This window comes from Rosa chinensis, chromosome 2 (assembly GCF_002994745.2).
Source record: "Rosa chinensis cultivar Old Blush chromosome 2, RchiOBHm-V2, whole genome shotgun sequence".
Classification (NCBI taxonomy): domain Eukaryota; kingdom Viridiplantae; phylum Streptophyta; class Magnoliopsida; order Rosales; family Rosaceae; genus Rosa; species Rosa chinensis.
Genome location: NC_037089.1, coordinates 44107077 through 44118366, shown reverse-complemented (window position 1 = coordinate 44118366; position 11290 = coordinate 44107077). Strand labels below are relative to the sequence as shown.

At 35.3% G+C, this 11290-nt stretch overlaps 1 protein-coding gene across 1 annotated transcript; it reads right to left on the bottom strand.

The window, feature by feature from the left end:
• Positions 1–8503: 8503 nt before the first annotated feature.
• LOC121051228 (LOB domain-containing protein 2) lies at positions 8504–9878 on the bottom strand. The gene is made up of 3 exons (XM_040513375.1): positions 9838–9878; positions 9013–9677; positions 8504–8804 (listed from the first exon to the last, which is right to left on the bottom strand). Exons 2-3 carry the CDS (start codon positions 9674–9676, stop codon positions 8743–8745), a joined length of 726 nt encoding a protein of 241 aa, XP_040369309.1. The 5' UTR covers position 9677; positions 9838–9878; the 3' UTR covers positions 8504–8742.
• Positions 9879–11290: the final 1412 nt, after the last annotated feature.

The following is an 11290-nucleotide window of genomic DNA, read 5'->3' as shown; positions in this document are numbered from 1 at the left end:
TGAAATATGCATTAATATAACATTATAACAAAATAATTATAAATTTGTTGTAGTCTAGTTGGTTAGGATATTTGGTTGGCATCCAAAAAGACCTGAGTTCAATTCCCATTGATGGAAAATAATTTTGTTATTTTTCACATACGACATAATCATATGAGGTAGATATAATCATAAGTAATAAATGTTCATTATGATCGCATAAAATAAATAACTATAGTGAGTTTTTTTTTTTAAATAATGATAATTCCATTGATAATAGCGCATGCCAAGAAGGCCATTATATACCCATCCGCTGACACATAACAATGGCCAGACAAGATTTCATGGAGGAGCCACAGTGGTACATAGGATAGACCTACTATATTAGAACTTATCGCCTGCAAAACAGCGAACCTATAAACTATGGAAAAAACATAGCAAATAGACAAGCTGAAATAAAACACTCGTTGGGTTCCTAATACAAGGGAACATATGGTAATTAGACAAAAGCTAAAAACATAAATTTGGGCCAAAAGCGTAAACCCTAGCCCAAATAGAAGTTGATGGACTAAGGTAGAACCTCAGACCAAACAATTAAGCCCAATAGGGCATACCAAGGAGATCTCCAGGCCTAGCAGCCTGATTTGGGCCCAGTCCGCCGTCTTCTCCGTCAATCCTCGTACGGCCCCTGCCGGCAGAGTTCCGTCCGATCCATTCCGACGACAAACGTTGTCAAGATCCACGTCTCCATGGCAGCGAGCGAACCACTCGCTCCTAGCCACGCCGCTGACCTGCATCGAACTGAACAAAATATCCCTGATCTGGGTTCCTCTACTCCGCGGCACAACGCCCTCGATCGAAAACATGGCGGCGCCATCAGTCCAAGATCCAAACCGCCACGACCTTGCATCATCTGTCGGCCAAGCCACGCCGCCCCGACCTACATCACAACAGACCAAAACCATCCCTAATCCCATCCTTGCAAAAACCACACCACCATCGATCAAGTTCCATGACGCCGGCAATCCAAGAACACCATCAACGGGGATGATGTCGGCCCAGACAGCACGACCCCCAGCAGCTCTATCGTCCCACCCAAATCAAACTGACATAACACTAGAGAGAATCCCAAAGGTGTCCCATGGGCAGTAGTTCGCCCATCCGGTAGCAAATCCCATGACAATCGGAGGCCCGAAGGCCAGGCCGACATCCGGGCGCCGCCGGACGAGAAGAGATTTACAACCGGGAGGCCTTAGGGTTTAGGTGAGAGAAAAAAAAATGTAAAAGGATACACTGTACCGGAACTATATAACTATAGTGAGTATCAAATAATGGTAATAGAATGATAATAAAATGAGTTATTAATAACAATAACTACAAGATAATGGCAATTAAAAATATTATCATGATAATTGTAGCTCTTGCAACAAATACTCATGACAAATTCAGTTATGAAAGAATTGTAATAAAGGTAATTTAAACATAATAAATATGATGAGTTATTAATAACAATAACTACAAGATAATGGCAATTAAAAATATTATCATGATAATTGTAGCTCTTGCAACAAATACTCATGACAAATTCAGTTATGAAAGAATTGTAATAAAGGTAATTTAAACATAATAAATATGATTAAACAGATAAAGATAATGAAACATAATTATGTTTAATCGGTGCCAAAATATAGGCTTAAAATGACTAAACACAATAAATAGAGACAAAAAAAAGGCCTAAACATAGGCTTAAAATTTATCGGTATCAAGAAAACTGCTGCTGATCATGTAATTAATATGTTTTCCATTGTCCACAAAAAAATCAGGACTTTGAGCTTGTTATCTTCACTGACAGATTCTCCACATAATTTTAGTTGGGAGGTAATCATATGTTTAGCGGAATAAAAAATCAGTGACAGATTTAAAGTTCTGATGGCGCAAAATGCGTCCATTCATATCATGCTCTAGATAGAACAATGGTTTTTTGGTGAGCAAATCGATCAGCCAATGCTTGCCAAATCTCAAGTGGATCTTTCACCGTAAGGCAATCATCTTTTAGGATCTTATCAAGATGATAACGCAAGAAAATCATACGTTTGGCGGGATCTTGCACAGATGACTTATTGTCAACTATGATGGCATTTCCAAGGTTTTTAGCCATAAGATGAATTTCAGCATCAAATAGTTCTTGCCAAAAATTTTAAGAGGATCATAGTCCAATTTGGTTAGATGAGTCATCTTTCTACAAACAGAAAAGATGAGATATATTAGGATCCATAATTATTAGAACAATATATTCTATGAAAAATTCATATACGAAACAAAGGTTTCGAAGAGTTCATAAATATGAACAATGGATCCCATAGGGAACACACGAGAAAAACATTCGTGTGATGTCTATAGAACCATAGGTTCTAAGACTACTCGGTCAGAGGACTCGAGTTTTGAGCAATGCAACATGTAGTTCTCATTGTCGTATATGAAATATAAATTTTCAATAATTATATTATATAAAAGATACATACAAATATATGTAAATGATCACATAAAGAAAATTGATATTCATCTAGGAGAGAAAGAAGAAAAACTCATAGATCATTAGCCTTGGTCATAAGCAACTATGTTGCACCATAAGGCTTGCGGATCATCATGGAGTTCAAAGAAGAAGAAAAAGAAAAATAAGAGCAAATTCGTGCTGATAACGTGTCGTATATGAAATATAAATTTTCAACAATTATATTATATAAAAGATACATACAAATATATGTAAATGATCACATAAAGAAAATTGATATTCATCTAGGAGAGAAAGAAGAAAAACTCATAGATCATTAGCCTTGGTCATAAGCAACTATGTTGCACCATAAGGCTTGCGGATCATCATGGAGTTCAAAGAAGAAAAATAAGAGCAAATTTGTGCTGATAACGTGTTATAAACTAGAGAAAAATATCGAGATAGAAGAGAGAAACAGAGTATGGAGGAGGTAGAAGTGTCTATTTCATTCTCATTAGACCCCTTTATATAGGAGTAATGTTTACATCATAAGGACATAACTAATGAGTATTTACAGTGGACAGCCACATATATATAATATTTATAACATATATATATATATATATATTAATAACTTTAAATAAGTTTGTTCAATATGATTTTATGAAAGTAAGAAGATTGTTCAGTACGTGTATATACCTTTTCTCCAAGCAGATTTCTTCCATTGAATCCTCATCACCCTATATTATAAAAAAGAATAAAAGAAACAAGATTAGTGGAAGAACAATCTTGCAATAAGTTATGTACATAAAAAGACTTGCAGTAAGAATGAAAAAAAAAAAAAAACCTTTACTAATGTAGAAATTCTTTTCTTTTTATAGTGGTTGCTACGGTTTGATTTGATTGTTGCACAAATATTGTTATTGATTGTAATATATTTTATTTAAAATTTCAGATTCTCTTCCAATTGAAAAGGAATGTAATAAAAAGAATTGAAGAATTGAGATTAGAAAAATTATACTTTTATAGTATAAATTTTCATTAGTCGAACTTTAACAAATGAGCCAAGTTTTAATAAGCTCGAGCTACTAATGGAAAATACGAGCTACTCATGAGCTGGACGAGCCGAATATAACCTTGCTCAAGCTCGGCTCGTTTGTTTTGTAGAGCTTAATATTGAGCTCAGGCTCGGCTCGTTTATCTTACGAACACGAGCTAAAATCGAGTGGAATACGAATATAACACGAGCTGTATCGAGCCTACTTACAGCCCTAATTCCATTCCTTATCACAGTCAGCAACACATACATTAATTCTAGGCTATGACCAAATCTTTATGGACTTAGCAAACTAACAAAACTGACCAATACCACTCATTGAAAACAAATAAGCTCATTTATTAAACAGGAGCCTATAAAATGGACAAAAACCTGATTAATTTAACTCTCATAGTAGTAAATCACTCAATTGTTGTACAATTGCTTAGAGAACTCAATTGTTCTACAATTGAAAAAACTAAGAATCAAGTAAATTGAATGGCCAAAGTCCATTCTATAAGCAACTAAAACTAAGAAATTTAAATTTTTTTCCTTGTATGACTAAGGCAAGCCATACCAACATCAGTAGAAGGATAAGTGAGTCGTCGAGGTGCAACACCTTGCTTCTTCGGAGTCATCGGCTTCTTGTTCTTCAAATCCTTTTTTCACAACAACCATAGAAGAAGTCGCCACTTCAAAATTTTGGATGTTAGAGGCTTAACAAGAAGATATGATTGGGTTGATTGACAGACATGGTCATCACTAATCCATCCTAAATTCGGTGCACTGCCACTCTTTGCCAATGCCAGTGAGCCCACGAAGCTTGCTTTTATTGACTCAATAGATGACACGATAAGATTGGAGGTAGAAGAGGGGTAGGATTTTTCCGTGTGGATGTTGCAGTAGTAGACGAGAGAAAAGTTCTCTCCTAGGGTTTTTCCCTTCAATTTGAACTATGGATAATTGGATATACATGATCAAAAATAATGGTAAAGATATTTGTTTTGTATATAGTCCAGCTGTGGACATGATTGGTTGCAGTTGTCATATGTTTCACAATTGATGCTTCACAAATTTAAGGTAACAATCATCTCAAAAAAAGCTGATCTATTAAGATAAGCCTATATATAGATAAGACATTCTTTTGCATATTGATGGCTACAACATAGCTTGTGTCTGTCATAATACCAATATGACATTCTTTTACATAAATTGGCGAAGATAATTTCTATCATATTTTAGTTATATTACAGAACTATAACCAATATACTAATCATGAACCAAAAGTTTCATTGAGCCTATAAAATAGTTTGGCATGACCTATTGTGTTACTTCGACCTACCATGCTGTGTAGAATTATTTACATATTTTATGATATGCCTCGTATTGCAAACCTTGCTACTATTAATTTATCATATATATGCAAGTTGTCATTTTAATGAGACAACCGTCCCATCATTAAGGAGATCATATAGTTTCTGAAAAATGACGTGAATTGGTGTAAGATTTTGTCCATCATGTCTCATTTTTTTTTAAAGAAAATTCTCAGCTTATTACGTTTTTGAGCTAAAATTGGTTTGAGCTCCCCACCCACCAATGAATCGTCTATCCAATAGTTTTAACACATGTTTTGTGTGTGGGTCAACTCGAATAGTCTTTCCGCCATTAGGGGGAGAAAAGACTAATATAACGGCATGAATTTGAGTAAAATATATCCACTAAGTCCAAAATTCAAGCTCCTTATAAGGGAAGATTATACAAGTCCTATAATGTTTTTCATGAGACTATATAAAGATCCACATTCTTTAAATAATTTGTCTTGAAGAGACAATACATGTCATAATTTGTCTTGAAGAGGCAATACATGTCATAAAAGAGGCATGAGTACATGATATCAATAAACCTTATGATAGCTAAAACACGCAGAATGTGTGTGATCAAAGTTTTATGATGATCATTAATATCTCATCTATAGTACGTAGCTACTATAATCATCTATGATATGCTATAATAATTTCATTTTGTTAATAAACTATATTATTAGTTATATTGAAAAGAGACAATTTCAATGGATTTGATTATTGGAAAAATAATGAAATATATGGACATTACTACCCAAATTACAAAAGGGTGTTTATGAAAATTATTTTCTAATTAAGGGAGCTCCTCATGGCACACTTTCCTACAAAGGCTTTCGGCATGGAAATCTGATATAATAATGTATAATCTCCACCAAGTTGTAGGAAATGAAAATTAATAGATATTGTAAATGAAAACTTGAGCCATCCTCGATACCAATCACAAATAATTTTTTTCTTTCTTTTGAAAGGGACTGATGTGCCAGCTATCAAGCCTTGATTAATGAAACTGCATAATACAAGGGTGAAACATAAGGCCTGAACCGCATATTACAATAAGCATCAAGAGAACATCCTGAAATAATACCAAGAGTCTCTACAAAACTTATATATTCTAACATGCACAAATTAGCAAAGAGTATAGACCAATCACAAATAATTTAATTGGCCTCAAAATGAAATCAGTCTCTTTAATTATTAAGCTAGCTATAAGTTTGCTAGTGAAAACCAATGAACATGGATCATTCCTCCGTATGCTAAATACGAAATTCTAAAAGGTAGAGGACAACAGCAAAGAGATTGCCAATACTCAAATAAACAACATAATTTTATTTTTTCATAAAAAAAAAAATCAACAACCTAATTTATTGTGGGCACCTAAAAAGCTTTGGACACACAATCAAATATAGGCAATCAACTGTGAGGAGTAGCATGATCACATCCATTGCGCTCCACGCAAATGATCAGTAGTAACCCTCCCAATTTGGGATGACATTAAAACCCACGGGTATGAGAACCCGCGGGTAATTTTTCCTTTTGGGTATTTGTTAACGGGTAATACCCATAGTTTATGGGTATGAGTAATTACAAAATACCCATATAAAAATGGGTGGGGTATGGGTATACCCGTGGGTACCCAAATTTTACCCAAATACCCACATAAAATTGTAAACCACACCCAATTTTTTTTTTTTTAATTCAGAACTATTATTTTTCAACCAACATATGAGGCATTTTTATAATTTTCTTATTCTAAAAAAAAAAAAACAGAAAACCTATGAGGGGTGTTCCGATGACTTTGTGTGATCTCGGATAAGGATCTAACCGTTGAATCATCGTATAATTGTGAAAAGATGGTACAAAAGGTTATTCATGAGGATCCGACCGTTGGATCTTCGTATAATTTTGAGAGGACGATCCGTGAGGATTCGACCAATGGATCATCGTATCATTGTGAAAAGATGATTTAAAAGGCGATCCGTGAGGATCCGACCATTGGATCATCGTATAATTGTGAAAAGACGATTCAAAAGGCAATCCGTGAGGATCTAACCGTTGGATCATCGTATAATTTTGAAAAGATTGTTCAAAAGGCGATCCATGAGGATTCCACCGTTGGATCTTCGTATAATTTTGAGAGGATGATCCTAAGGGCGATCCGTGAGGATCCGACCGTTGGATCATCGTATAATTGTGAAAAGATAATTCAAAAGGAGATCTGTGAGGATTCGACCATTGGATCTTCGTATAATTTTGAGAGGATGATCATAAGGGTGATCCATGAGGATCCGACCGTTGGATCATCGTATAATTGTGAAAAGACGATTCAAAAGGTGATCCGTGAGGATCGTACCGTTGGATCATCGTATAATTGTGAAAAAAATATTCAAAAGGCGATCCGTGAGGATGGTTCATTTACGAACCGAATTTTATTATTTTACATTTAATCGCCAAGTTGTGAAAATTGTTTTACATAAATAAATATTTGTTTTAAACGTATTACTTCCTTGTGACTAAACCAACAATTTTTTTCTTAAACACTGTCTCAAGTATTTGAAATACTCAATTGACTATTTGAAAATATCCCCATATGAGGAATGGGGGCGCTTAAATAGTGAGTATTTTAAAAAAAAATCTCAGCCTTTAATAGGCTAAAGGCCTTCAATTAAAAAAAAAAAAAAAAACCCTGCCCATATTGAAAACGGGCAAATGGGTGGGTATGAGTTTACCCGTTCAGAAATGGGTTGGGTAAATACCCATATCCGCGAATTATTTGATGGGTATTGCCCATTGGCTATTACTCAGAAACTATTATTGGGTGGGTATTACCCAGCGGGTATTGCCCAATGGGTATGAATGTCAACTCTACTCCCAAAACATGAGGCTTTAAGGGTCATCTTAGCCATTGAATCCCCGAACGCAAACAAAGTGCTGAATTCCAGGCTCCGAGCTTGGGAATCCGCCAGATCTCTCTAACCATTACAATCTCACCAATGACTACAAATCGCTTCGGCGAGAAGCTGTAATTATGGTACTAAGCCAAGAGCATAGCGCTTGGCCCTTAACAACAAATTGGGTGTTTTCCGAAAGAGGTCGCCGAGGTACAGAGAGGCAACCTCCGCCTGGAGCTAAGAACCGTGTCTTGCACCGTTGTTGGAACTCAAAGCCCGGATGCGTAGGGTTTGGAAGAGTGGAAGACTCTTTAGTATTATTAGAAAATAATAATAATTTTGATGCCTTTCATTACAAGATTTGGAGCACAATAAAAAATACACTCGTTTTAAAAAGAGACCTAACGAGTCCAAATAGTATGCAAACTTTCACTAATCCTTCTGTCACCTCCGTTATGATATTAACATACCAATTTTGATGGCACCATTAATTTGGTATGCTTTCAAGACTATATCTCAAAACCCAAATTGGCTTCTCAGTAATATGGAAATTGACCGTACTTTCTCCCCGAAGCAAAGATAAAACGGAATCAAAAGATTGATCGAAAGACAAGGTGACCATTAAATATATATCTTGCTGGCGGGATCCTTTATAATTGTATTGATAGCGACAGAGAAACATTTTGATAGTGAATGTTTTGCTAGGTCACTGATCAAGAGCAAGTGTTTAATTAACTTCAGCGTGGACACGTACTATAAGCCATAACATCATTATCATCACATACACCGACCTAATTAGCTATTTCAATGCAAAGCTTTAAGCTAATTGTACCGAGTAAGAAAAGCAAATGTCATTTTCTAATACTAGTAATAAATTATGGGAACATGGAGAATGACCATATATAATAGCCTAGAGTATATCCTCTCCTGAATGCAGTCGATCGATTGATCGGAAAGTAAGGAAACTGTTTAAACAATCAAAATATATTACGATCCGCCTTCCCATATTGTCCTTTCTAATGGCTTGCCAATGTGTTGATTAAGTTGACCTAAAATGAAACAAAAATAGAAGAAACTTTATCAGCTTAATTATTAAAACATACACTACTTACAGACAAATTAAAAGAATAGCATTAATTCTAATTTCTAACTGTCAAATTGGCCGACTCAATGGTGAATGATCACATCAAGTAATGAATTTTCTAGATCTCAAACAATATGAAACAGATCCGGTATTATGAATAAGAATTTATTTACCGGAAATATAGTACTGCTGATTAATGTTGTTGATAGAATGCCCCTGCTGGTGTACTACTGGAACAACAATGGAATCAGCAGCTATTTTTACTTGCTTTATCTTCTCTGCTGCAATTTCTTGCTCACAAGTTAAAGGATAACCATATGGCGGGACTGAATTGATTCTGACGTTTTCGTTAACCTGAAGATCATAATCCAAATTGTTATTAGTAGTAGTGATTCCATTTCCTCCATTTATTCCATCGCTAATCCCATTAGTTTCATAGTTCCAAGCAACTAAATCCGTCAGAGATTTGTAACACATGCCCTTTTGCACTTGTAAAGGAACCGTTTGGTTCTCATGATTTTTATACATCTTGAGCTCATCGAAAATCATCCTATACTCTCCGTAAGGACCAAGCACCGGGTCTTTTTGCCTGCAAAGAGCTTCCCATACCAATGAATCAACAACCTTTCTCCGGTTTGCTTCATTGGCATTCTTCACCATCTTTGTTACATTGCTAACCCCGAAAACTTTGTGCACTGCTTGGAATTCTCGATTCCTCTCCACTGGAAAAAAAGGTGCCAAAGTGCAACCTTCGTTGCACTTTTTCCTTTGATGCTTGCATGCTGCACATGCTGGTACTGCTCCTGCTCCTGCTGTGCCATTATTCTTCCTGTGCATCCTATATATATAGATGATATATCAACTTCTATCTATTAACACAAACACAGTTAATACTGGCAATTCTTTATATCATTTTGAAGAAAAACTACTCAAAGCAAAAAGTCATTGAAGTAACATATATCTAAACAAACATATCAGAACAAGAAGCTTACAGAGACCTTGACCCTTTTTCTGATGCGAATGAAAAGGCAATGTTGGATATAAATAATAAGGACTAAATAATATAACCTAGTAGTACAGATGGAAGTTCAATTGTGTCTAAAAAACAAGCACGTAAAGATGGCAGGTCTGTTATATATAAAACAATGAGACGTGTGTAAGTTGAATAGGGGGTTTAGGTAGTTCATGGGAAGAAAAAGAGTACTATCTAAAGAATAAAATAATTAGGGAACAATCTTCTACGGGAGGTAGCTATATAGACATGCTTGTGTACTTTTCTGTTGACGACCTCTCTCTCCAACACGCTACTCCCTAAAACAAAGCCTCAACCAGGGTACTCCCTAAAGCAAACGGCATGCATGGAGGAGGAGGACGAGACTATATTAGAAATGTTTCCGCCATGAGCTATTATGTACTGTAACATATTTCATTTTTGAACCTACCCTGCTATTAACTGTTGGAATTGGAGGGAATGATTGTGAGTGTCCCATGTTAGAAAACATGAATCACACAAGATCGATCACAAAAGCACATAACAAAAGCACCTGCAACAAGAACCAAACTAATTATGCAACACACCAGAAGCTTTCCTAGTCGGTTTAGGAATAACCACCTGGATTCACACTTTCAATCCCAGCAGCCACAGTTTGTCCAAGAGCATTCATCGAGGCAGACATCTTCAAAGATAAACAACGAGCAGCTGTACTACGGAGGAAAGTCTTCTATGCTTCAACACTTAATGCTTCAGAATGGGACTGAAAATGTATGCAAAAGGTAGTGTTGAACATAGGGACTTTCTCCTCTTTATATATTGGCCAAAAGAAGTCCTAATTCTACTTCAAGTTTATAAGAAATGAGACTTAATTTTTATCACAATACTTCATATTAATCAGGTTATTAACAATGAGAGTCCTACTTCTATCAAGAGATATACATCTCGATAGATTACTGGAACTAGAGTTATATTTACATATTTCTTGTTATTTATCCAGTTAAACATTTGTTCATTTACTTAATGTAATTAGATAATGTTAAGTCCACTTTATTCTAACATTCTCCCACTTGGACTAACATTGTCTATTTGCAGAACAATTGATCCAATAACTTGAAATAAACAACAACTGAAGTGTGCACTTGAAACATGTAAAAACTCATATCTCATTCAGCTTGGTCAAACACAAAAACTAATGTAGAATTTAGAACTAACTAAGTTTGGAACAAACACATTGGTTAAAAACCACTAACATCAGCTAATGTGTTCACATAAGCTTTAAGTGATAACAATGGAGCTGTATGGCAAGTATATCTACTTGTAGGGCCATTATGCTCCCAGTCCATCAGAATGATTTTGATAAAACAAAATCTTTTCAAAATCTTGACAACAACCTCTAAACACCAGTGAACTTGTAGTTGTTGTTGTTTTTTTTTTTTTTCTATAACTGAAAATCTATG

Bases quoted from the DNA above. Each gene is read 5' to 3' on its own strand.
- LOC121051228 (XM_040513375.1), bottom strand. From the start codon at position 9,676: ATGCACAGGAAGAATAATGGCACAGCAGGAGCAGGAGCAGTACCAGCA. The intron at 8,805-9,012 runs GTAAATAAATTC...GTTTCATTTTAG, and splicing joins TCAGCAGTACTATATTTCCG to GTCAACTTAATCAACACATT.